Raw genomic sequence first — 26,724 nt, 5'->3', positions numbered from 1 at the left:
TACCCAGAGTTAAGGGAGAGAGCCTTGAATTCACTGGTTAGAAGAGCAAGTTGATGGGGAGCCGTGGTGCACTTATTGGGAGGAGAGTGATGAGACCGGTGTTTCAAAAAGTTCATCTGTTTTCCTGCATTTAGGATGGAGCAGAGATGGGGAAAATTTGGAGATGGAGAAAAGGGGAGGCTGCTGCAGGAATTGAGGAGAAAGGGGATAAGGGCTTAGGTGCGAGATAGATGGTGAAAGAATGATGAGGATGGGGTGAATTCCTGAGATATTGTAGAGGGAACATCCTTGACTTTTGAATTTAATGGAGAACACCAGGCCGACGGCAATTAAATATAAACCAGCAACAAATCTGGAGATGAGTGTATGGGGTAGGCTGGACTTTAGGAAGTTCTATTTAAAAAATGGTATTTGTTAAGGGCTTACTGTGCATCTGGCGTTGTTCTAAGCATTTGAGTGGATACAAGATAATCAGGCTTTGCTCTTCTTTCTGTCATAGATAAAGGTGCCCGTCTCTGGATCCAAGACAGCTGGCGAGCTGTACATCCACGCCCTCAGGGATGTCCCCAGGAAAAGGTCTGTGTGGGATGACGGGATTGAGGGTGGTGCTTGGCCACCCCTACCTGGGAATCTGGGCCAGTTTTTCATTTGAAGACCCAAGAAGTGGTTATTAATTTCCCCCTATCAGAAACTCATCTGAATCCCATTTTAACACTAAAATGAAAATTTGAAGCATAGGCATGGATGGCATTTAAAGGCCTGCCTGTGGACATTCCTGTGGCTGAAATTCCACTCATTCAAGTCTGCCATACCAGTCAAACCTCCTCCTTTTCTCCAACTGCCCACCCACCCAGCTACTCCTTCCCACTTTCCTTGTAAAGTTCATTAAACTCAGTTGCTTGTGGCAAAGTGTTAAAACGTACTCCATGCCGCATTATCGGCCTCTAGGCCTGGTGCCCGAGCCATTAACAGATGGATAAAGACAACAAGTTCCTGTGTTTAAATTCTTCATTGGTTTCTTCGCACCAGCTCTCCCTCTTAATTGGCTCATCTGTCCTCTTGCCAACAGCTACAACCCTCCGTCCCCTGCGGCCTTTCCCGGCAGTGACCGCTCTAGTCAGCCTGCATTCTCATTCCCAAGGGTAGAGAAGCCAGCATTCTCCATGCCGCCGGGGTGGTGATCAGAGCAGTGGCCAGAAGCCAGGGCCAGCCCTCAGAAGGCCCCCAAGAAGACCGCACCTCTAAATTCCTTTAGTGATAGAAACCCTGTTGCTGAAGGGGTTCTGAAAACTCCTAAGTCCCCTGTTATAGATTGGTCATGGTGCAGCCTCATTTTAAAACGCAGGAAAATTTCTTAAAGTCTGTCATGAATGGCCTTAAGTGATTTGATTCTGATTGCGGATGTGTCTGCACTTTGCTTCCCTTCCGTGCTGACTGGCTTCTCGTGGCTTGCACTCTCGCTTGGTGTCAGGTGGAATCTGCAGGAGGTCATCCTCAACCTCAGGGACGGCCAGCGAGTTCCCGTGTACCGGGCCGAGGTGGAAAGCGAGGCCGGGGGAATGGCCTCTGAGCCCCCCGAAGTGTGACGGAATCTGGGCAGAGTGGCGTCCTTTTCGGCCAGAAGGCAAGGCTCGCTTCAGTGGAGTGGATCCGTTTCCAGCCTTCTGGTCTCCCTTCCAGGGGAAGGCTTTGGAGGGATTTTGATTAGACTGAACCACGAGCATCCGGTATGCCTTTTTGATGCCATTGTTTAATCGGGAGGACTCTTCCCTGAGCTTATATTAAAATATGAATATATAAAACTCTTTACCCAATCCCTTCCTGACTTCCCATGGCCCTCTGTTCGTTCATCCAGTCATATTTTTTGAGTTCTTACTGTGTGCAGAGCACTGTACTGAGCACTCGGGAGAGTTCAGTACTGGAGTAAACAGACACATTCCCTGTCCACAGTGAGCTTACGTCCAACTCCCACCTCGCAGTTTGTCAGTACACGAGAAAGGAGCCGAGAGTGCTTACCTAGGGTGAATGTGGGATTTCTTTTTTCAAGTTACTGGCTTTGCCAGTTGGAGAAAAAAAACCAGTGGGGTTCCAGTTCCTTAACTTTGGCCACGTGACTCCTTCGTATATCTGCTTATTTCTATCAGCTCTACCGCTTCCTTTAGTGTTCAATTCTGGCCCAACATGTAGCTTAGTTATTGCATTTTTGAAACGTGTCAAGTAGAAGGTGCAGGAACAGGATATGTGGAAGGTGGTTTGAGAGGCCCTCAGAGCAGAACAGCTCTCTTCCTTGGGGCTATCCATCCACCTGATTGCTGCTGAGGCAACCCTCCTGCCTTCTGAGCACACTGGGTCACAGTGGGGTTGGCTAGCCAGGGATTTTCTGTCCTCTCTAGAAACTGCTTCTGGAGTCTCACTGCCTCACTTGAAATATCTTTCCTCCTTCTTTGCTCCTCATTTGCCTCCTACATGTATCTTCCCTCCTCCCTCCCTCCCTGTGAGCCCTCTGTGGGACATGGACTGCATCCAACCTGATTACTTTGTATCTCCTCTAGTGTTTAAAACAGTGCCTGGCTTGCAGTCAGTACTTAACAAATACCATTAAAAAAAAAAAGAGGTGGATCAAAGGAATCAATCAGTAGTGTTTATTGAGGGCCTAGAGTGTTCAGACCACTGTACTTAGCAGTTGGGGAGAGTACAATGGATGCCCTTATCACTCTACCTCCCAAACTGGGTCACCCTGTTCTGGGGGGTGCCACACCTGACACTCTGTTCCTCTTGCTGAGGGGATCCAATTTCATACCCCTTCTTGAGAGCCCCAGAGAGTCCGGTCTCAGGAGTTCAAAGCTAATTCTTTTGAGCCTGTCACCCAGCTTAAACAACCTGGCCCCTCTGCTCTGTGTTTCCGGGGGTGTGGGACGTGGCCCCTGTTTTGGATGGGAAAGCCACTTTCCAACCTCAAGCCTAAACTTGTCCCAGGACCTTGCTGGAACAATGGGAGGCTTGTTCTAGAGTAAGCCATACCATAAACTGCAGGATTTTGTAGGATGTATGTGGGCTACTTTCAAATCCTAAGTGCAAAATCCCCCTCTCCCTCCTGGGTTTCCTCGCCATCTTCGGGACAGTGGCAAAAATAAGTGAGAGGAGGGAAGGGGAGAGGTGTGGACTAATGAGATTAGAGACGTGATCAATCAATTAATTACTGAATGCTTATTTGCAGAGCACTGTACTAAACACTTGGGAGAGTACAATACAACATAGATGGTAGACATAATGTTGGTATCGTTAAGCGCTTACTATGTGCAGAGCACTGTTCTAAGCGCTGGGGTGGATACAGGGTGATCAGGTTGTCCCACGTGAGGCTGTTTTCATCCTCATTTTACAGATGAGGGAACTGAGGCACAGAGAAGTAAAATGACTTGCCCAAAGTCACACAGCTGACAGGTGACAGAGCCGGGATTCGAACCGATTCCTCTGGCTCCCAAGCCCGGGCTCTTTCCGCTGAGCCACGCTGCTTCTCATGTTCCCTGCCCATAAGGAGCACCCTTCCTTTCTTCTGAGCAACCCTGAGATCCCCTTCACCTATATCTGCATCATGTGTCTCATGCATCTTTTGTCTATCCAGGTAGAGGGGTTGGGGGAATCTGACCAATTGGCTCTCCCCCGTCCCACCACTGTCATGGCCTGGTTCCTTGCTTTCTTTCCCCTCAACTCCGAAAGCCCGATCTACTCAAATCCAAGGGATATTTGACTTTTTCTTTCTGTACCGCCCATCAGAACTCTTCTTCCTGGTGTGGCCTTAGGATCAAGCCAAGTTTCTCTGCTGCTGAGGGGAAAGGAAACCTCCAAGGATGAGAATGCTGCTAACGGGAAGTGAAACTCCAAGCTTGCTTGCTGTTCCTTCACTGCAGGAGTGTTCTCCGAGTCTAGAGGAGGAAGGAGTTCGTAAGTGCCAAAGCCACTTTCTCTCCAGAGTCTGTGGCCCCCGGCTTAGTAACTCCTTCACTATCTCTTGGGCATTGACACCCATTTGCCCATGTCACGTGACTCTCAGGAGCGAAGTGGGCGGCAAGCACCCCTCCTTCCCACCCCACCCAGGCCAGGGTGGCTTAGGATACTGACCCTGGGGGAGCCCCAAACACGGGGAGAGGAGGGATGTGCAACTATCACAAAGTTGAGCACCTTTTCTTGTCCTGGCTCCAGGTAACACATGCCATTAGAGGTGGATGGGGAAAGGGCAGAGTTTAGCAATTTTCTCGTTCTCTTCCCCCTTTCCTTCTCCCTTTGGAAAAGAAGCATGGCCTCATGGGGCTGGGACTCAGGACACCTTGGCTCTAATCCTAATTTTACCACTCGCCTGCTGTGTAACCTCATGCAAGTCACTTCATTTTGCTGTGCCTCAGTTTCTTCAACAGGAAAGTAGGGATTAAATGCCTCTTTTCCTTCCCCTTTGGCTGGGAGCCCCATGTGGGACAAGGACTGTATCCACCTCATCGTTTAGCCCAGTGCATGGCACACAGTAAGTGCTTTACAAATACCACAATTCTCATTTTTGCGTTATTGCTCCCCAACACACATACACACCTCTCCCTCTCTTTTCCCTTTCTGTTAGAAAATGCTCCATGGATAAAATGGCTTGGGGAAGCCACAAGGCCGCCTTGCTTTTGAAGGTCACAGCAGAAGCAGGTCCCTTGTGACTCAACGTACTGCAGGGGAGCAAGGATCTCAGAAGCAGCATGGAGAGAGCTCAGGCCCGGGAGTCAGAAGGACCTGGGTTCTAATCCCGGCTCCACCACTTGTCTGGCATGTGACTTTGGGCAAGCCACTTCATTTCTTAGTGCCTCAGTTACCTCATCTGTAAAATGGGGAATAAAGACTGTGAGTTCCATGTGGGACAGAGACCGTGTCCAACCTGATAAACTTGTATCTACCTCAGCACTTAGTACAGTGCCTGGCACATAGTAAGCGCTTAACAGATACTATAAAAAAAAAAGCCACACTTTTCCAGTCAACAGGAATAGGCCCGAGTCATGTTGCACTAAGAGGAGAGGGAGGTAAGTTGTTATTTCTGTGGATAAGGCAGGCTTTTCTCCCGGTGCTGCAACTTATGTGATCCTGACCCTCATTAATAATAGTGATAATAACTGTATTTGTTAATCGCTTACTGTGTATCAAGCACTGTACTCAGTGCTAGGGTAGATACAAGATGAGTCCCACGTGGGGCTCACGCTCTGAGTAGGAGACAGAACAGATAGTGCATCCCCACTGTGTAGCTGAGGGAACCGAGGTACAGAGAAATGAAGTGACTTGCCCAAGGTCACCCAGGAGGTATGTGGCGAGCCTGGGATTAGAACCCAGATCTTCTAACTTCCAGGCCTGTACTCTTGCCACTAAACCACACTGCTTCTATTTCCTATCACTCATTACCTCTGAGTGCCGAGGTGGCTCTTGTGAGGCTTTTCCCAGTCCAGAAGACTTGGAAGCCGGTGGCTGTAGATTTGGTCCTCACCACCACTTTGGACCCCGCTGCTTCAGAGAAGAGGAGTGAGGCGACAGGAGCGGGACTCCAAGTCAGTTAGACAAGGTGAATCCACGCTGCTGCCTGGGCCTCACTCGCCATCGTTTGTTAGTGGTCTTTTTAGCCACAAGCTCGTTCTCCATCTCGACGAACAAAAGCTTCATCTATGCAATGAAAGACCACCCTGAATCTCTGTCTTCCAACTCCGGTAAGGAAAATCCGAAGGTAGAGTTAAGCGTCCTCTATACTGAGTCTCCAGTCTAACCACAGTCTTTTTCAGTAACTGCATTTTTTTTTTTAAACCCGCTCCCCCACTGACTGCTTTCCAGGATCCATTCATAACGGACCCCCCTCCTTCCGACGGATTCCCGGTGCTGAATTCCTCGGGGCCGAATCACTTCTGTGGCTGCGGGAATAGGTAAGCCTGACAACTGTGGGGAGCAAGGAGTTGGGAGAAGCGGTTGGAAAATTGGAGCCCCCAGAATTCAGTCACTCTGCCAAAGTCGGGGAATAACAGTGCCTGAGCCCCATCTATCTAGTAAGCTCTTAGAAGAGCTCAAACCTGTGAGCCTAAGCATCTCAGCACTTTGAGAAGGACGGGAGGCCCAGGGGTCAGGGAGAAGCCTGGGCTGGCCATGGACCTGGGGTTCTTTTCCCTAAGAGAGAGTCTGTATAATAATAATAATTGTGGTTTTTGTTAAACACTGTATTAAGCACTGGAATAGATTCGAGATAACCATGTCAGACAGTGTCCCACATGGGGCCCAATGACGAAAGGAGACGGAGAAAAGGTACTTACTCCCCGTTGTACAGGGGAGGAAACTAAGAGAATATTCATTCGATCTCATTTATTGAGCACTTACTGTGTGCAGAGCACTATACTAAGTGCTTAGAACTAAGTGGTTTGCCCAAGGTCACACAGTAGGCAAGTGGTAGAGTCAGGATTGCAAATCCAAGTGCAAATGCGATAGAAGGGAGAGGGAGAAGAAATGGGGGGGGCTAGTTGGGGAAGGCCACTTGGCGGAGTTGTGCCTTCAATAAGGCTTTGAAGGTGGGAAGAGAGATCGTCGGTCAGATTCGAAGAGGGAGGTGAGATTTTGAGGTACAGCGAGTAGGTCGGTATTAGAGGAGTGAAAAATGCAGGTTGGGATGTAGTAGGAATCCCACTTTCCTCTCACCATCAGATGACTGAGGCAAAATCAAAAAAGGAGCCTCCTGATTCTGCCTGTAGATTGTCAAAGTAAAGTAAGGGCAAGAACGTAGGGATTCAGAGGCACTGAGGAAGTTTCCTGCATCCTGGTCTTTATGTTCTTGCAGTCTCATCATGAGGATAAAAGTTAAATTGGCTCCATTCCAGGAATTCTATTAAAATTAGGAAGTGGTCTTTCTCTAGAAAAAGACCAAGAATTCATAACTACAGTGAGATCATGTGGCCTCAGAACCCTCCATACTTTCAGAAGTTATGAGGCAAAGCTGGCCTGGGAAGTATTTGAGGGGAGAAATCTTGAATACATTCATTTCGATGAATTATTGTTTTTTTTAGACCCACTTCCAGAAGACAGTAGTTTAATAGACTGTATACTCCTTATGGGCAGGGAACTTATCTGCTAATTCTGTTGTACTCTCCCAAGCATTTAGTAGTGTTCTGCACATAGTAAGTGCTCAGTAAATGCCACTGAATGATAATATAGCCCTTGTAAGAAACAGAAGTAGGAATGTATTGAGGAAAACATTTCTCTTCTCTGAGAGATGAGAATCATTTACACTATAAATTCAGTTCCCACAAAGCAGCTGGAAACAATTTCCTTTTTCAGAATGGAATTGCTGGTATTCTCACATAGCTGTCATTCTTGATAGTTTACCTTTTTTCTTTAGGAAATTAGGTTTTGCTGAATTGGCTGATTTTGTAATAAATCTAGTTTATTATTTTGTTCCACCTTGGCAGTCCATTTCCACAGGAAAGCCTAGGGCAGGCTCCAGGGAGTGGATGAGAAGCAGCATCGTGTAGCGGATAGAGCATGGGCCTGAGAGTCCTAAAGACGTGGGTTCTGAACCTGACCACCACTTGTCTGCCTTGTGACCTTGGGCAAGTCACTTAACTTTTCTGCCCTTCAGTTACCTCATCTGTAAAATGGGGATTAAGATGGGGAGCCCCAGGCGGGACAGGGATGGTGTCCAACCTGATTAGCTTGTATCTACCCCAGTGCTTAGAACGGTGCCTCTAAGTGCGGTACTGTTTCAGAGGCCCTGGGGTGCTTCTCCCAACCCCCGTCCGTAACACACACTCAGTTGCATCCACTCTCCCCGTTAAGCTAGACTGGCTCTTAAGCAGTGTGGCTTAGCAGACAGAGCACAGGTTGGGGAGTCAGAGGTCATGCCTACTAATCCCAGCTCTGCCACGCGTCTGCTGTGTGATCTTGGGCAAGTCACTTCACTGTGCCTCAGTTACTTCATCTGGAAAATGGGGATTAAGACTGTGAGCCCCACATGGGACAACCTGATTACCTTGTATCTACCCCACTGCTTGGCATATAGTAAGCACATAAATACCAACATTATGATCCTGCCTTTCTTAGCGCCTAATATTTTGTGTGTTTATTTACAGCGGCTGTTGTTGAACTATCTTCTCACACAGTTCTTGTGGAGCAGATACCTCAGTTACGCTGTAAATCAGCAGGTGAATCGCCTGAACCTAGGAAAACGGTGAAAGCAGTAACACAGGTGAGTGGTCCAGGTCATTTTTTTTAAATGGTATTTATTAATCGCTTTAGCATTGGAGTAGGTGTAAGCTAATCAGGTGGGATACATGGCTGTCGTCTTCCCCATTTTATAGATGCAGTAACTGAGGCACAGAGAAGCTAAGTGTCTTGCCCAAGATTACACAATAGACAAGAGGCAGAGATGGGACTCCCAGGCCTGTGCTCTAGCCATTAGGCTATGCTGCTTTATTAGGCAGTTCAGTCTGGCTATAGGAACAGCCTGCCCCTGTGGGGTGCATCTTCTCAACTGTTTTTCCAGTCTAATGAGATTCCCATTTTCGGGTAAATTGAACTTTTCAAAACAGATGAGACACTAAGGACAAGCATTTGATGTCCATGTCAGGTGAGGGCTATTAAGGCAAAGAAACACAGTGTAGATTCTGAAGAGGATGATGCAAAGTGTTACACAATCTCCTCTTTCACAAGAGAATATGATTCAGGATTCTAGGGCATCGCTCAGGCTCCCGAGCCTTCTTGTTCTAGATATCAGCTTTTCTTTCACTGGTGCCGTCCTGCTTAAGTGCAGTCCTACAAAGAGGACTCTGGACTGAGAGATTCTTCTGGCCAGGGATCGTGTCTACCAATTTTACTGAACTCTCCCAAGCGTTTAATACAGTGCTCTGCTCCCCAGTAAGTGTTGGGTAAGCAAATATCACTGAATGAGGAATGCACTAGTTTCTGGCCCCTGGTTAAAGCTTGGGATGGCTGAGTCCTTCCTGGAGAATGGGGATTACATGGGGTTAAGCTGTGTGTTGTACACAGTCTTGGATGCGAGAGCACCGTAGTTGAGGAAAGAGGTGGGGAACCCCTTTAAGAGAAGCGGGCTGAGTTTGGAATCGGAGCCCTTTACTTTTCCTGACCAATACCGCCCACTGGAATTCTGTTATTGTCTTTGTGAGAATAAATCGGGTAGGCCCATCTTTTTTTTGCCACCTTGTTCAAGTGGCACTGTAGAAAAACTAGGGCCAGGCCAGCAGGGGTTTGAAGTTTCTCCGAGTGTTTTGTCTCCACTCATTCCCTAATTAAATTAGGACTGGTGAAGATCGTGTTGTGCTCTTTCGAGATGTAGGTTGGAAGGTTTTCAAGGAATCTTTGAAAGGTCTGTTACCACTCCAATTTCTCTGGGAAGGTCTTGGCAGGATGGGAATTTTAATTTGAGACGTTTTTAACAAGATCTCTTCAACCTAACAACTTGAATAGTGTCCATTGGAAGGGATGGCATGTCCTTTACAAAGAGAGTGGGGGATCGGCTATAACACCAACTGCTAACAGCTGGTTCGCTCCCTGTCCATTACTCCTGGGGAAGAGTGAGGCCAGGTAAAAATCCCTGCTGATGCTTTGCCTAAATGAATCCTAGAATTCAAAACGGCGTATAAAAAGTTTTAGTGTGGTGTACATTTCATTCTGGCTTGGGGGAATGATTTAACTCTCAATGAGGAAAGGTGATTATTTTCCAGTTGTGTAATCTTTCCCTTGGAGGGGAAAACAAAACAAAAAAACCCAAGATGAAAACTATAACTTCAATTGATTACATCTTCCATGTTCAGCCAAGCCAGATGGATCACCCTCCTCAGGTCACTTAGAGATCTCAGTTGTATTTTAGCATTCTGATTATCCCTGACTCTCAAGGTGACCAGTACTAAGTTTGCAAAACATACATGTTTCTTCCCTGACCATGATGATCTGATCACGTGCTTAAAATTCTGTAGCGCCTTCTATTTCCCTAGATAAGCAGCCACTCAGAGCAAGGGGATGTATCTTTAGGGCACCAGAAGAGCATAGGGGATAGAGCATACGCCTGGGAGTCTGAAGGTCATGGGTTCTAATCCTGACTCCACTGTTTGTCTGTTGTGTGACCCTAGGCAAGTCACTTCACTTCTCTGTGTTACCTCATCCTAAAATGAGGATTGAGACTGAGGAACTCACATTGGACAGGGACCGTGTCCAACCTGATTTGCTTGAATCTACCCCAGTGCTTAGTACAGTGCCTGGCACATAGCAAGTACTTGATCAACACCATCATTATGCTTTCAGAATGTATGGGACTGGGTAGTGATCCTGCCCTGACGCAGAAATTTTCACTTTCCCGGTCCATTATAAAGAGACGTACCAAGCTCCGTTTATAAGTTACAAACCAAGAGACTTTAATATAACTCTACAAGTTCAGAATGATTGGTAAATCACTGTATAAACCAAACTTTAAGGCACAAAAAAGTTGACAAAGATGTAGCACAATGCAAAGCAGCCAATCGAAAGGGAGTTGGCTTTGTAACATACATTATAAATTTATGAGCTTTCACAATTTTCAAAATTTGCTATTATACATTAGAACCTAAACAAGGGAGAAAACTATGAATGCTGCCCCGAAGGTGCCACTCAACTATAATACTGAAAAACTTTACAGACAAGAGCTGCTCATCAGCATAAAAGCAGGTGCCGGCAAAACATGATTACACAGTGACTGACCTGGTCTTCGTTGCATACTCCTGTGAATGTGCTCTCTGGCTAGGTAAGATTTAGGGGAGGATTGTTCGCACTAAGTTCTGCATCGATTTACCCCCTTAGATCCACTCCTGGTGCCTGGTTGCCAAACGATTTGCCATCCAAAAAAAATCAGTGGAAGTACCACCCAGGCATTAACACTATAGAACCTGTGAAACCACAATCAAAGCAGCTTTAGTAGAAACCTCCCCCCCCCCCCCAATCCAAATCACTGCTGTCTGCCACATGGTGGATGGGATACAAGTCCCCCTTTAGTAGCTTAGAAAAGTCTAAAACAGAAACAGCTCCACCCTGAGAAAGCTACTTCACTGAGAGATGGTAACTTTCCTTTCAGCTTTCGACATGAATGGATTATTGACCTGTAATCTATTTAAATGAAAAAACACCACCTGAAAAAAGTTCTCTTGGAGATGAAACACTACCCGCAAGGTGATCAATACTAAGCTTGCAAAAAACAGAAGTGTCTCTTCCCTGACCATGATGATCAGATCACACGGACACCCGCCCTCAATAGTAAGTACCAAGTTCTGTTTTCTGGACAGGCGTATCCTTGAAGCTGAGTTGTTAGGCCTGGCCCGAGGCCCTAGTATTTAAAAGCAGGGTTTATTTTTGGCTGCTAACTTGTAACATAGCAGGTAACTCTTCCTCTAAGTGCAGAACCCCTTTTCAGTATGCTAATGGGGATTCTGATGGAGGTAGAGGAAATTTTACCTGCCAGGGTTTGTTGCTGCTGGGGGTAGACAAGAAAATTGGAACTGCAGGAGCTAGTCAGCACTAGCCTAAAACACTCAGCTGAACATTGTACCATTGCCTATAAAACAGTTATTTAAGAACTTAGACCATTAATTTAAATTGAAGCCTCGCAAAGCAACAAACTGAGTATGAGAATAAAGCCACTTGGCGTGTGTGTGTACACACACATGCCTAAGGCTAAATAAATCCAGAAAGAATATACTTTCCTGTATGCCCCAACATTTTTCCCATTGACCATCTTTAGCAAAGAATCCACTTTAGTTTTCCACAAAAACACGCATTCTGAAGAAATTCAGAGCAGGAAGAAGGGAGTATTGAAGCATAGGTGCAAACATTTCCTCTATAAAAGAGATGCTTTTACCAGTCCTACTATCGAGTTGACAATTTTCTATCCTGATTGGGAATTTGGCACAATTTTCTTAGTCTTCCCCAAATTGTCCATTAGGCCTAGAAAACTGGTTATACATTGTGTGCTTGTCACTTGGCTAAAAGTCCATAAATAAAAATTGGTGTTTTCCTCATAGAAACCTTAAATAAAGTCCCCAAGTCCCAAACAAAGTCATCAGTAGATGAATTCTCCTGGTATCTCTTGCAGCAAAGGTTCTTCAAATTTAAAACGTTTGGAAATGGCTTTCTGCTCTGTTTTCTCCTTCTCGGACTGCCTGCACTGTCCCAAGGTATATGATGTCACTACAATTAATTCTTCAGTGACTACTGATTCCTCCCTTTCTGGATTCTCGGAACCTGCAGGAATTGTGTCAGTCGACTCTTCCTCTTCTTCGAGGGCTTTTGTCTCTCTCCCAACAATCTTTGTCCCGAGAGAAGGCTCTGGAATCGTGCCTTGAGTTAGCCATGGGTGTTGCAGACATTCTTCGGCTGTTGCCCTATTCCTGCGGAAAACATATTGCACCTGAGGTGGAGGATGCACAGGAAAATTGGCAGAAATACCCATTCCCCCTCAAGCCCCCAGGTTCAGTGCCTGTCATTTTTCTTTGGCTGTCTCTCCCTCATGTTTTGATTTCCTTATTGGTTTCTTCATCTGGGTGACCTCACCCGTGTCTCTCCCCCCATTAAGTTTTGTGTTTGCTCCACTTTCCATTTTCAGTGTCTCTGCTCTACTCCCCGCCTCACTTGTTTTCATATCTTCTAGTCAGCCCTATCTGTACTCTGTACTGCCTCCCTTCTCATCATCCCCTTACATGCTTTTTGGTTACTTCCCTGGACAAACTAACCTCCAAAATTAGCTGGTGAAATTACATAGCGATTGGTTCACACACAGTGCAGACTTTCCTCCAATAAATATAAAGGCCTCCTCATGCCACTCCCCCCACCCCCCCAATTTCAACATTTGTCATAGGTTTAGTTTAGATCTAGAAGGGTTTATATATGACAGGAAAAAAAAACCCAACAGTGTTGACTTCCCTTTCCCTTTGGTGTCTTTCTATGGAGACCAAAATGTGCTCCTAGCTTTAAGTGTGATTTACCAGGCATATATGTATGCACATTCCTCTTGGAATAAATATACATGGCTGCTCTAATATTTAAACTGTAATACTCAAATCTTAAATTTTACTTACTCAGGTTTCTTAACTAAAAGTGCTTTGATGAAATCAATGGCCAAGTCGGATACAACATCAAATTCTTCCTCAGTGTAACTTAAGTTCATCTGAGAGATATTTAAGAATGTTTCTTGTTTGTCATCTCCCAAGAAAGGAGAAGTCCCTGTAAGCATGACGTAGGTTAGTACTCCAATGCTCCTAAATTCGGAACAAAAGGTAAAATTACTTTAAGTGAAGTAACAGAAAATACACTCAAGTATCTAGTCCATGCTGTAATGAACACTTACCACATATCTGTTGCTGTGCTGATTGGATCGTAACTAAGAATTTCAGGTGCTAGAATAAAAATAAAAAGCTGTTTTGTTTTTTCCAAGACAAACATCATGAAAGGTGTTGAAATGTGAGTCCCAAGTAGCCCAAGTCACACTTACTTTCGTGTTCAGTAGGGGGGAAAAAAAAAAGCACTAAAATCCCTAGAAGAATCGATGCCACAATCATCAGAGATTATTAAACTGTCCCCGGGCATTAGGTGCCTGACCATCCTGGGTCTCTGACAAGATCGGAGGGTTTCAAGTCCCCAGATGGCTTCTTCCCCTAAACTCTGTTCCCCTTTCACCCCCGACACGTGGACCCGAGCACTTCTGTCAGCCCCCAGCTGCAGAGAATTCAGTGAATAGCCAAGTCCTACATGACATCCCTGCTCCCCACAGCTTCCCCACAGGGAAGCAGCATGACCTAATGGATAGAATCTGGGCCTGGGAGTCACAAGGATCCGGGTTCTAATCCCAGCTCCGCCACTTGTCTGCGCCTCAGTTACCGCATCTGTGAAATGGGATTAAAACTGAGCCCAACCTGATTAGCTTGTATCTAGAACAGTGCCTGACACACAGTAAGCACTTAAATACCATCATCATCATCCTTATCTCTTCCTGCTTGTCTGGTTTCTACATCTAACAGTGGTTTCCTTGACTGAAAGATTAAGTTGCGATTTGCTGTGAACAAAGAGCATACACACACTTGGGGTCACAGAAAGCCAAATAACTTATTTATGAAGGCCAAAAAAATACAGGACAGTGAACACGAGACAGGTTTACCTTGATCTACCACGGCTGATTGCAAACACTGATCTGGGGCTCAGGTTGAATTAGGACCCCAAAAGGAATTCCACCCCAAAATTCCTTCATTGTGTTGATATTTTTGTATAGTGGCCTGTGTTTTTTTTAAAAAAAGGCTTCTATATTCTCTAGTCATTGGACTTGGATAAGATGGTCAGAGTTTCTTTGGGCAAGAGTAAAGTGATGTGTCAAACATTAAAGCGAGGATAGGTAGTCCATTCTTCTCACTCTGCCAGCACCACTTTATCTGGGAGCCACTACTGCACTCCTCCTCCACTACTCTAAGTAGTTTAATTTGATCTCAGGCCCACTCACCTCCCATCTCATAATGACTTTAGAGCCGGAGCTCCCTCCTAGCCCCGAAGGAGCAGCGGGCTCCTACCACCCTCCTATAAATACCAAGAATGCAGAAGAGGTATAGACCTACCAGCCGGCTCCCAGACAATTAAGCTTTCTTGCTCACCCCACAAAGCACATGATGTAAACAGGATGCTATACTTTGCGGACCTGAGTCTCCCAGCCCGTTTCAGCTTTTATCTCCTAATTAAAAGAGCTGTTTCAGACTGCAGAAAGTACTTTTAAAAATTCCTTCTAAATCACAGGGCTCCCGCTCGCCTAACACAATTGCAACATACCACCCCATTTGCTGATCTTCCTCTAGGGGCAAGGGCTATGGGCAAATGAGGAAGGAAGAGATGGGAGATGGACAAAAGGTCAAAGCCCTAACTAGCCCTGCGACAGACCTGGGGCCCAGAGCTATCTCCCTCAGGAAACAGCTCTGTGCCGTTGGGGGGCTGAATCTGAGTGCTTCCCCAAGGACCATGTCAGCACCCCATCTCCAAACTACAGAAGCAGTAGCGACATCATTTTGCTTTGACTCAGCAACATCCACACGGCTACTTCACAAACGAGTAAAGAATTCCCACGATTTTAAAGCCTCAATCTAACATCTGCTATTTAGCCTCTCTTTTGAAGATGATCTTCTTGGTCTCTTGCTTCCTAGCTGGGCTCCAATTTTTAAAATGACTAACTCTTTAGGAAAAGTGTTGACGCTAAAAATAATCCAAACCATCCATTAATGGTATTTACTGAGCACCAACTGTGTGCAGAGCATTTTACTAAGCATTGGGAAAAGTACTTAGAAATAGATGATTCAGACGAGGATTGGAGCATGTCACAGAATTCAAGGTCCTCGTCTCCATCGAAACAAGCTTAGGGTTGCTTTTTAAAAAATACTTTCTGTATCTGTCTCAGAAACTCAAATCAACTCAGACGCCTCCCCACTTCCCCTAAAATGCAGATCAACGAATACTTACCCACATATTCGGGTGTCCCCATAATTTCCCGAAGTTCTTCGCTGCCCTTCATAATTCTCGAAAGACCAAAATCAACTATCTTAATGTCACCCCATGGAGATTTGCTAGTCAGCAGGATATTCTGGGGCTGAAAAACAATTGCCATGGAAACAATGATAAAGCTTATAAAGCATTCAAGCCCTCAGCAGCCACCTAACCCCGTTTCCTCTAGTACTGCATTGGAGGGTTTTCAAATGTACAAAATTTAGTGATTGGGCACAGCTTATGGGCCGATCAGAAAGGCAACCCCTATCAAAGTTGTGGCTCCAGCAAAATGTGTCCCTCAAGTGCAAGACAGTCACCCGGAATTGAAAAAAAGAAGAAAAACCCCACTTGTTTAGGACGTAAATTACAAATGAAGAAGCTTATTACTATCATTACTGCATGGCTTAGTGGGTAGAGCACGGGCCTGGGAGTCAGAAGGCCATGGCTTCTAATCCCAGCTCTGCCACATGTCTGCTGTGTGACCTTGGGCGACTCACTTCACTTGTCTGGGCCTCAGTTACCTCATCTGTAAAATGGGGATTGGGACTGTGTCCAACCTGATTATCTTGTATCTACCCTAGTGCTTTGAACAGTGCTTGGCACATAGTAAGTGCTTAACTAGTCCTCTAGACTATGAATTCGTTACGGGCAGGGAATGTCACTCTTTCCAAGCACAGTACTCTGCATTCGGTAAGTGCTTAATGTGATTGAATGAATGAATAAATACTATTATTATTAGTTAAGAGTCAGAAATCCTGACCAAGAGTTGCCAAAAATGATTGGACAATTAACAATGACACGGTCATTCAAGTTATAATTTATTACTAGTATTAATAATAGTAATTATATTCAGCACTCACTGTGTGCCCAGCATTGTACTTGGGGTAGATACAAGATAATCAGGTCTGACATATCCCCGTCGCACATGGAACTTACAAAAAAGGGAGTCTAAGTAATTTTATTTTCAGTTACCGTCTGGGGAAAAATCCTTTTATTTTTTACTCCACAGTCATTTAAAGGGATAAAGTTTGCCCATTAACCTACTCAGAAAATCCAAATCAAAGCTGGAAATGCAACAATAGCATTTCGAGTTGCATTTCATTTGGAAATGCATAATCTTCAGAGCAGCTATAGAAGTGTACTTTTTAAAAATGAGATGTATTTGGATAAAACACCCGAGCACAAAACAGCTATCCAAGCAGAGAATAATGGTGCTTAAAGTTCAAACTTAATTGCTGTTGACCTATGAACCATTCATTTTCCAAATTATTCTGGATTTTTAATGTTGATTTAGTACTTCTGACATCACACTTCACACTGAGAAAGACAATACTGATTTTTTAAAATCTGTCAATTTATACTGATAGGAGGGGTAATGAATTTCATCTTCTCGAATACCGTACAGTACTGAAGTCAACTGTTAAATGTTCACGGACCCAGAGGGGAAGCTGGGAGAGGGCTAACTGTACTTCTCAGATCATCTCAAAACAGTAATTTGGACCTCCTCCCCATCTAAGCCTTTTCAGCAGAGATGCCTAGAAGGAGCAATAGCAGCTGGTTTCAGTTTCTGCTTCTTTTATTTCCTGTGATCACAGGTGGAAGTGTAAATGAAAGCCAACTAGGAATGAAGAAACCAGGAGGAAGAGAAACAAAAGGTCTGGATGATCTGATAATTAGGAGCTGATTGGATTGAGATGGGGACTAAAATCATGCCTGGACTCCTGGCTATGAAGAAAATTCCATTTTTCAGACTTTTCTGGGATATCCTTGCCTAGCTGATATGGACTTTTATGCAAGGTAGTTTAGTGTACGTGTCAGGTACATAGGAAGAACCATGGAAGCTCTTGAATAAAAGAACAGATCAGGGCAGAGTCAATTCTGTGGTAACAAAATGGACACTGAAGGTAAAAGCCCGCCTGGTTCTGTAAATAAAGTACACAACTACACTGCCTGTAATACATTTTAATCCATCAGTCAGTGTGATTCACCATCTCCTTATAATAGACATGATACCAAGAGGTGGAACTGAATTCGGAACTTGCTTGGTTCCCTTCCTTTCTGGATACAGGACCTTGAAGCAAATGGGGTGGCTGGACGGCCTGGAAGGGGGAAAACATGGGGTGTCACCCTGCCTGATTCTCACCTCTGGGGCCGCCGCATTCATTCCTAGTGCCTCGCTGGTCTCCAGAGAGAGGGGTGCAGAGGAGGCAAGGCTGAAGGAGTATCCTAGGTGTCAAAAATAGGTATTGCAGGCCCAGAGATGGAAAAACTGGCTGAGTGGGGATGGAAATCGGTAATTCACTCATCTCCCCACCCCTCTGTGTAGGCATGAGTGAATGGTGCAACCTCCAAGGGTCAGGCCAGCTCTAAAAATGGCACCAGATGCCAATGACATCTCATACCCCATTTCACCTCCCCTATGCCAGCGAGAGGAGATGGGCAAGAGTCTGCTGCTGGAACCACTTTGAGAGCCGGTCTGGGACCTCAGGAGTGAGGGGCCACCCCAAGTGGAGGAGAAAGATTCCCAGAGTACACCTGTGGCAGGACCTCAGGTAGTGCCCTGTCAAAGTTTTATTATCCCACATATCAAATAGTATTGGAGCTATTAGAGTCCCAGACTAAACCCCACTATTCCTCAGCTCCTCCTCTCCGCGTCACCCGGCATGCTCCCTTTGCTCTACCCCGCCTCCCCCTGCCACAGGACTTGTGTATATATGTACATATCTATAATTCTATTTATATTGTTGCCTGTTTACTTGATGTCTGTCTCCCCACTTCCCTCTAAGTCTGGTGTGGGCAGGGATTGTCTCTATTGAGCTCCACTTTCCAAGCGCTTAGCGCACTTAATACTAATGAATGAAGCTAGAAAGAGGACTAACTACACTTTTGAGACTTCCTTGTTCTATTAGTCTCCCAAATGGAATGCACATTTGAGAAGCTCCACAATCCTTTCACTCGACATCTGTTTTAAAATCTGAAATTACACATCTACTGAACATGCTTTTTAAAAAGACAGACGGGCAAACTACAGACAATGAGGTTTTCTGTGGCTTTCAGCTCTCGTCTAAAATTTTCTGCTTTCTCTTTTCCGTGATGTCTATGTGTCAATCTCGGCTAATTGTTCTAAATTTCCGCTTCTTCCTATTCTCCCACTCCCTTCTGTGTCACTCCGACTCGCTCACTGGATTCATCCCCCCCTCTCAGCACCATAGCACTTACGTACGTATCTGTAATTTTACTTATTTATGTCTGTCTCCCCCTCTAGACTGTAAACTCATTATGGGCAGGGAATGTGAATGTTATATTGTACTCTCCCATGGGCTTAGTACAGTGCTTTGCACACAGTAAGTGCTCAATAAATCCAATTGACTGGTACCTGCAGCTTCTCCCTGCCACTGGTGGCCTGGTTCGGGACCTGCAGTTCATTCATTCAGCTGTATTTATTGAGTGCTTACTGTGTGCAAAGCACTGTACTACGTGCTTGGGAGAGCACAGTATAACATCAGATACATTCCTAACCCACAACGAGCTCACAGTCTAGAAGGGGAGACTACCTATGGCCCTCAGCGACCTCCACAGTGACTCTAAGAGGTTCTGGGCTGCAGAGTCCAGGCTTATAGACAAGTAGTGTCAGCCTTGAGCGTGAACAATAGATCAAAATTACTACTTGTGGATTTTTCGTGTGCTGGAATTACTCTCTGACGCTCCTGAGCCAATTTCTCTTTGGCCCAAGTGGTGAGAAACTGACTCACGCCTCGAAGTTTCTGACACCAACCATCAGTCCCACAGCATATCAAAAACAGAAACACCGTCGAGCCTATTATAGATTTAGAAGCACCACACAACATTAAAACCAAAATTATTCACATTGTAAGTAAATCAAGTCCTACCTTCAAGTCAAGATGAACCACATCGTGCGAATGCAAAAAGGAGACTCCTTCTAAAATCTGTCTCATCAGCCGCTGAACATCTTTTTCTTTAAAGGCCTCTTCTCTGTCGGCTACACACTGGTCAAAGATTTCACCTCCCGCAGCACTGGGGAAAGAAAATCATGTCTGTGATAATGTCCTCAATTAGTTTCCTTAGGAACACACAATAGAATCGTGAGTATCCCAGCCACCCTGGGTGAGGGACAATTCAGATGTTTTAATCCAGAGAGACAGGAAGGGTAGAGGTTTGAGTGGTGGATAAACTTGCGCTTTTCCAAGCATCCTCTCCAACTATTAGCTTCCGAATGAGGAAGAGCACAGACGGAGGGAGAGGGAAGCACCAATATCACTTAACAATTAAACTGGGACAAGCACCTATGGTCCCATAAAAATAATAGTGGTATTTGCTAAGAGCTTCCTATGTGCCAGGCAATGTACTAAGCATTGGAATGGATACAGTCCTTGTCCCGCATAGAGCTCTCAATCCCCATTTGACAGATGGGGTAACTGAGGCCCAGAGAAGTTAATTGACTTGCCCAAGGTCACACAGAGGACAAGCAGTGAAGCCGAGATTAGAATCCACGACCTTCTGGCTGACTCCCAGGCCTGGACTCTAGCCACTAAGCCATGCTGCTCCTTGTGAGCTCCATGGGAGCTGACCATAAAATCTAGAAATCTAGGTCTGGAAAGTTGAGATTTTTTATTTTTTTTTCCTGCTCAAATTTAATATTTTTTAAAAGAAAATGACAGATTATGCAATTAAGCAGATCCCAATTTGGGGACTGCTTCAATGCAACAAAACACATTTTCCCCACCCCCCCCCAAACATTTGTGGAGTTCCCTCTTTAAACTACTTTTTTGCCTATACACCCTAAATAAAAAACTTGGAGAACATAATATGGTCTTAAAATATAACTCAAAGAAAAAGGGAAAAGCAGAATATAGCCTTATTTTCTTTTGTTTCTGTAACAAGCAAATTTTTTTTTACCCAAGCTTAGACCTACTCTGGTATAACCAATGCCCTTACTAGTATGGGACCAGAACTCTATGAATTCTAGTTTATACTAATATCTTTTTCTTTAAACAATTTTCAAAGATGGAGGCCATGTTTTAATTAGAAATATGTGTAATAGAAAGTAAAAACTGAGTGACACCAGGTTAGTTTTGTGCGCTAACTCCAAAGTGCTATCCTGCACGTCCATTCTGAAAGACACCGAGCTGGCGGTATGGAAATCAGGCAGAAGATCGAAAATAGCGTGTTGAGATGTGGCCGCTGGGCAGTAACCCTAGTCAATCGTATTTTTTGAGCACTCAACTGTGTGCCAAACACTGTACTCGGTGCTTGGGAGACTACAACAAAGAACAGATACATTTCCTGGCCTTAGCAACGTCTTCAGGAGGAACCAACCACTGCAGCTCAAATAGTAGGCACTCAAATTTACACTGGACTTCAGGCAACTTCCCACTTGCCCTCCCTTGCCACCTTGACCCACCCATACATTTAGGGCCTTATATTGCAACAGCCCCTGTAAGTGCTGCTGTAATTTATGTGTGCTTTCCCGCTAGACTGTAAGGTCCTTGAGGACAGGGACAGTGTCTTCTAACTTCTGTTCTCTCCCCAGCTTTTAGCGCAATGCTCCACACAGAGCAGATGTTCAGTAAATATTCACTTCAAGCCAGGGAGCATGAACTGGAGTTGGTAGACACAGTCCCAGGTTTACAAGCACTTTCACCATTAAGAGGCACTAGGTCCTAGTGGATAGAACACAGGTCTGGGAGTCAGGACCCAGCTCTGCCATTTGTCTGTTGTGGCATCCTGGGCAAGTCACTTCACTGCTCTGTGCCTCAGTTACCCCATCTATAAAATGGGGATTAAGACTCTGAGCCCCATGTGAGACAGGGACTGTGTCCAACCTGATTAGCTTGTATCTATCCCAGCATTTAGTACAGTCCCTGGCATATAGTAAGTACTTAGCAAATGCCATTGAAAAAAAATAAATGAGCTACTGAAAGTCTCAGGTTGCGGTGACAGGAACCACACTTTTCTCCCAATATCCACTCTCCCCTCACTGTCAACTACACCCAAGCCTGTTTAACCTGTGAGCGTTCTGATAATTAACCCAGCCCCACAAAACTTATATAAATACCCATGCATTCTACTATCTTCCCCATCTTTATTTTAATGTCTTCCCCTGTAGACTGTAAGCTCCCTGTGGCCAGGGATTTGTGTCAACATCTCTAATGTACTCTCCCAAGAGCTTAGTAATAATAATGATGGTATCTGTTAAGCGCTTACTATGTGCCAGGCACTGTACTCTGCATACAGTAAGCGCTCCATAAATACCAATGATTGGTCGGTGTGATTTTTTTTTTCCCCAAAAGCAAAGCAATATTTAGTCTAAGGAAAGGAGCACTTACTATTCCAGCACCAAGATCATTTCCGAAGTAGTCTCGTACACCTCGTGTAAATTAATGACCCAAAGGTTACACTGGGCCAGCTCCAGGACAGCAATTTCATGAATTATTTCCATCCGACAATCTTGGCCTTTTCTTCTTTTCCTCATGAACTTGGCTGCAAATTCTTTTTCAGTGTCTTTCTGCACACATTTCTTCACCACAGCAAATTTCCCTCTGAAAGTAAAGATTCACATCATGTCAAAATAGTCCAGTAGATCTATTGAGAGAAAAATGCTAATTTTGATTAATACAATGTGTTAACACAATCTAAAATGTCCAAATCATTTTAACTAAAAATCACCTCTTCTCCAACAGGTGTTCCCTAACCCCTCATTTCCCTTTCTGGCCCTCCCCTGTACATCGCCTATCTCCTTGGCTGTGTACCCCTTAACCACTTGGATATATCACCCAGCCCCACAGCACTTATGTACTTACCCTGTACTCCGCTGCCCATATCTCTAATTTATTTTCATGTCTGTCTCCCCCTATAAGACTTCCAGCTCCTTGTGGGCTGGGACTGTACCAACTCTATTGTATTGTATTTTCCCCAAATACTTAGTACAGTGCTTTGCACACAGTAAGTGCTCAATAAATACCATTGATTGGGAGGAGCCGAGAGTACAAACTGTGCTGTAGTGAGAGAAGACTGTAGACGGGAAAAGCAGAGGGCAGTTGAATGTGTAGGGAACTGGGTAAGTCATTGGGAGGCTTTTGAGGAGAGGAGTGATTTGTGTTTTGGAAGTCTGTTGGGTGATTCATGTAGCTGTAGAAAAGATCAACTGGAGAGGGTACAAGTCCCGAGGCTGGGACACCTACAGCAATCCAAGAAGGGACATCACGAGAGCTTGAAGGAGGGTGACGAAGAAGGGGTGGCTCCTTGAAGGGTCACAGAGGAAAACCAACATGATTTACGTAACAAGGGTCCCGGATCAGCACATTCCCTTGGCATAGGATGCCCAACTGGTTTGCTGCCGGGTCACAACTAATTAGAGGTTAAAAATACCACACTCAGCTTGCCACATCGCCAGATACACGGGCAGGACGATGGATGAGCAGAACAGATGCTTGTGGGAATATCTCTGCCTACTGTACAGTGTTCTGCTCCTGGCAGGCCTGGTTACAAGTAACAATCGGTTCTCCAACAACCTCTAAAAAGACAAGCAGCGGTGCTGGTGGATAAAGCATGGGCCTGGGAGTCAAAAGGGCCTGAGTGCTAATCCCAGATCCACCATTTGTCTGCTATGTGACCTTGGATAAGTTGCTTAACTACTCTGTGCCTCAGTTGCCGTATCTGTAAAATGAGGATTCAGACCGTGAGCCCCATGTGGGACATGGACTGGGTCCAAGCTGATTAACCGGTGTCTACCATAGTGCTTAGTACAGTGCCTGGCATACAGTAAGTGCTTAACACATACCATTTAAAAAAAAACAAAACTTCTCAGAGAGCCTGCATTCTCCGCATCTCATTGCCCTTCTGCCCACATCGCAGACCACCTGCTCCTGGAAGCTGAGCTTCAAAACACTTATCCCCAGTACATTTTGAGAAGATGACACAGATTATCCTTTTGTCCCAGGTCCCATGAGAATCTTCGGAAAGAATTTACTTGGGTAGGAAAGAGCAGAGATCGCCCTACTTATCGCCTGGCAAGGCCAGGTGGGTTGATCCCAACGGGACTCCTAAGCAGTAAACGCAATCTTTGCCCACCTTGTCTCTGTACTTGTACTCTCCTAAGCGCTTAGTACGGTGCTCTGCACATCACAGGTGCTCGATAAATATGACTGATTGATCTTCCCTGCACCTTATTTCTGCTAAATATGCTCTCACTAACTTCCATGCAGCCCAACCCCCTACATGCCCACTCATTCCCACGCTTCCCCACTTCTCTCTCTACCAACCCCTGCACAGGCCCTCACCAACTCTTTTCCCTTATTTTCAAATGGTATTTACGTGCTTACTCTGTGCCAGGCACTATTCTACACGCTGGGGTAGATACAAAGTAATCAGGTTGGACGCAGTCCACGACTCACACGGGGTTCACAGACTTGAATCCCCATTTTACAGATGAGGTAACTGAGGCTTGCCCGAGGTCACACATTAGGCAGGCAGTGGAGCTGGGATTACAGCCCAGGTCCTCTGACTCCCAGGCCCGTGCTCCATCCACTAGGCCACGCTCCTTCTCGATTCAGCTATGCGTCAGAGCAAACTGCTCCCTGGATCTTGTCTTATGCTGTCGAGTTGTCTCTGACCCAAAGGGACTCCAAGGACACATCTCTCCCAGAATGCCCCACCTCCATTTTGCAATTGTTCAGGTTGTGTATCCATAGAATTTTCTCCCTGGATCACTTTCCCCACTAATTCCTCCCTCTCCAAAGCTTTGTCTGGGCCCCTTCAGCTCAATACCTGCATCTCATTTTCAGATTAGCCTACTCTAGCCTTTGTTATGTCACGGCGACCCAGCATACATCACCCTTGCTGGAGAAGTTCATAAGAAAGTCGCAGAGCAACAAGACCCTTCCCCAGTGTTTGTAGATGCCAATGGCTTCCGGTAACTCCTAAAAAAACTGGCCTCCCCCCCCCAAATGTTATCGAGATCTTAAGGTTACTCTGCGATTATGTGGCTGGCCATGTTAGAATTAAAGGGCCTCCTTGTCCGATCCTTTCGCCACTGCCAGCAGACTAAAGGGGGGTTGTGAATTAAACCCGGACCTGTTCCATCTATTCTCTGCAGCAACAGCCAAGGACGCCACAGAGAATCTGGTCACTGGGGAAGAGATATCCTGAAGCTCCAGGCAAGTCTTCCAACTCAACAGGTTAAGAGAAAGGCCTTGAATGGAACTGAATTAAGTAATCACATTTACTGAGTGCTTAGTCTGTGCAGAGCACTACATTAAGTGCTTTAGGAAAGTACAAGAGATAACAGACTCATGGAGTTTACAGTCTAGCAGGGAGTCAGGAATGATTTTGACTTTTTAGGACGGAGGCATTGGGAACTCAGTCAACTGAGGTTATATCCCCTTTTGCCCTGGAAAGATGAGCAGCCAAGGATATCTACTGGCACTTTGATAGGCACTTCAACATTCACCCCACCTCCAGTACCATAGCACTTTTGTATACATATCCTTACTTTGCCTTTTCCCCTATCTGTAATTTAATGTCTTTCTCCCCCACTAGACTGTAAGCTCCTTATAGGCAGGGACCATGTCTACCACCATTGTACCCTCCCCAGCACTTAGTAAAAGCTCTGCACAGTAAGTGCTCAATAAATATCATTGACTGATGGATCACAGGATTGAAAGCCATCGGTGAATTATGCTACCTAAGCAGTACACATTCCAACCGTGCAAGATATACAGAGAAAACAGTCTCTGGAAGGCCAGCACATCCTCTGGAACCCTGACAAAATTGTGATGTCAACAGAGCATCGAGCAAACAGAAGGTCAAGAAATTTTAATACCGAACTCCTAAATGACTGCAAGACCTGGACCTACAATGGGTCTTCATCTGACTCCTAGAACAGTTCCTGCAAGATACCTAGTTACCAAATAGGAAGATAAGATTACAGGGGGACGGAGTCCTGGGATGCAGTCAGACCACTAACAGTCAATGATTGGCAAGGCTCATCATATCACACCTCTCCTCAATGAGACACGTGAGCAGCCTGGATAACAGCAGGGTACTCAGACGGCTGCTGGGTGGTGTGAACTGAAGTGGTAAAACCAAAAATGAGATAAATGCTAGAAAAAAAAATGAAATCATGCTTCAGAGGCATGATGAAGCAATACCTCAGATGGGGCGGCATAACATGGGGAAAGCCGGGAGATAACAGTAGACGGACCAGCTGAGCATTGGAAATGGAGTGACTCCCCAGAGCAGGGGTTTTGAGGCAACACTGATACCAAGAGGGAGAAAAGCAGGTGCCCGGCATCCAGAATTCCATGAGTTTGATAGACTGAAAAGCTTTCAAGGGCAGGGATCGCACCTACTAACTCTATTATAGTTTCCCAACTGCTTAGCATAGAGTTCTGCACTCAGTAAGCACTCAAGAGAGATACTGATTAATTTCCATCATGCCCCTACTCATCTCACACAGTGCCCGACACAAGAGTAGGCACACGCATTCTGATGATGATAGAGTCTTCAACAATAATAACTGAAGTATTTAAGCGCTCAACTAGGTGACAGGCATTGTACTAAGCACTGCGATAGAAACTAGATAATCTTAATCCCCATTTTCAGATGAGGAAACAGGCACAGAGAAGTTAAGTGGCATGCCTAAGGTCACGCAGCAGACAAGTGGTAGAGCCAAGATCAGAACCCAGGGCCTCTGACTCTCAGGCCACGCTGCTTCAATGATATAGCGGTCACGTGTAAGCATGTTCCTGTCCTCACCAGTTCTTAAGTATCTGTACCCAAAGAGAAACACATTTTCCTCTGTAGAAGATTGTCGCATTCCAAATCTATCAAGAGACAACATTAAATTGTACCGAGTCAGATGTGAGCTGTGGTTAAGGAGTGGAGGCCGTGTAACTGTAGCTCACACACTTCAATAACAGAGATTCCTATCAATTCTATGAAAGCCAGAATAGCCCTAATTACCCTGGAATCAGTACAGTCCCTTCAAGGGACTCGCTTTAAATTGGTCAGACACTTACTGGGGTAGGAGAAAATTCCAGGTCATCCAAATTTCAAGCTAACATTTTGAAGGTGTTTCTTTTCGCAAACTATGTTCGAAAAGACAATGAAATTCTGTGTAAGGGTTTGCCCTCTCCCATGCAAAGCTCCTAAATTATACCC

General features: G+C 45.3%; 2 protein-coding genes across 7 annotated transcripts in view; one reads left to right on the top strand and one right to left on the bottom strand.

Annotated features, from left to right (window-relative positions):
- LOC100076131 (cytochrome c oxidase assembly factor 1 homolog) overlaps window positions 1-1,818 on the top strand; it is a 63,545-nt gene extending 61,727 nt beyond the window's left edge. For all 6 annotated transcript variants that reach the window (XM_001507502.5, XM_007663447.3, XM_029064182.2 and 3 more), the window contains 2 exons: window positions 500-576; window positions 1,472-1,818. In XM_001507502.5, the coding sequence (XP_001507552.3) occupies window positions 500-576; window positions 1,472-1,586 (192 nt within the window). In that variant the 3' untranslated portion in view covers window positions 1,587-1,818. The remainder of the gene's footprint in view (window positions 1-499; window positions 577-1,471) is intronic.
- Window positions 1,819-10,393: 8,575 nt separating this feature from the next.
- STK17A (serine/threonine kinase 17a) overlaps window positions 10,394-26,724 on the bottom strand; it is a 40,483-nt gene continuing 24,152 nt past the window's right edge. Inside the window, exons 5-10 of the mRNA XM_029062647.1 lie at window positions 21,891-22,103; window positions 19,434-19,578; window positions 15,520-15,646; window positions 13,376-13,424; window positions 13,107-13,286; window positions 10,394-12,419 (exon numbers count right to left, since the gene is read on the bottom strand). Coding sequence (XP_028918480.1) covers window positions 12,092-12,419; window positions 13,107-13,286; window positions 13,376-13,424; window positions 15,520-15,646; window positions 19,434-19,578; window positions 21,891-22,103 — 1,042 coding nt within the window. The 3' untranslated portion in view covers window positions 10,394-12,091. The remainder of the gene's footprint in view (window positions 12,420-13,106; window positions 13,287-13,375; window positions 13,425-15,519; window positions 15,647-19,433; window positions 19,579-21,890; window positions 22,104-26,724) is intronic.

Source organism: Ornithorhynchus anatinus, chromosome 4, assembly GCF_004115215.2.
Source record: "Ornithorhynchus anatinus isolate Pmale09 chromosome 4, mOrnAna1.pri.v4, whole genome shotgun sequence".
Taxonomy (NCBI): Eukaryota; Metazoa; Chordata; class Mammalia; order Monotremata; family Ornithorhynchidae; genus Ornithorhynchus; species Ornithorhynchus anatinus.
The sequence above is the reverse complement of the archived record's forward strand: the minus strand, read 5'-3'. Positions and strand labels throughout refer to the sequence as shown.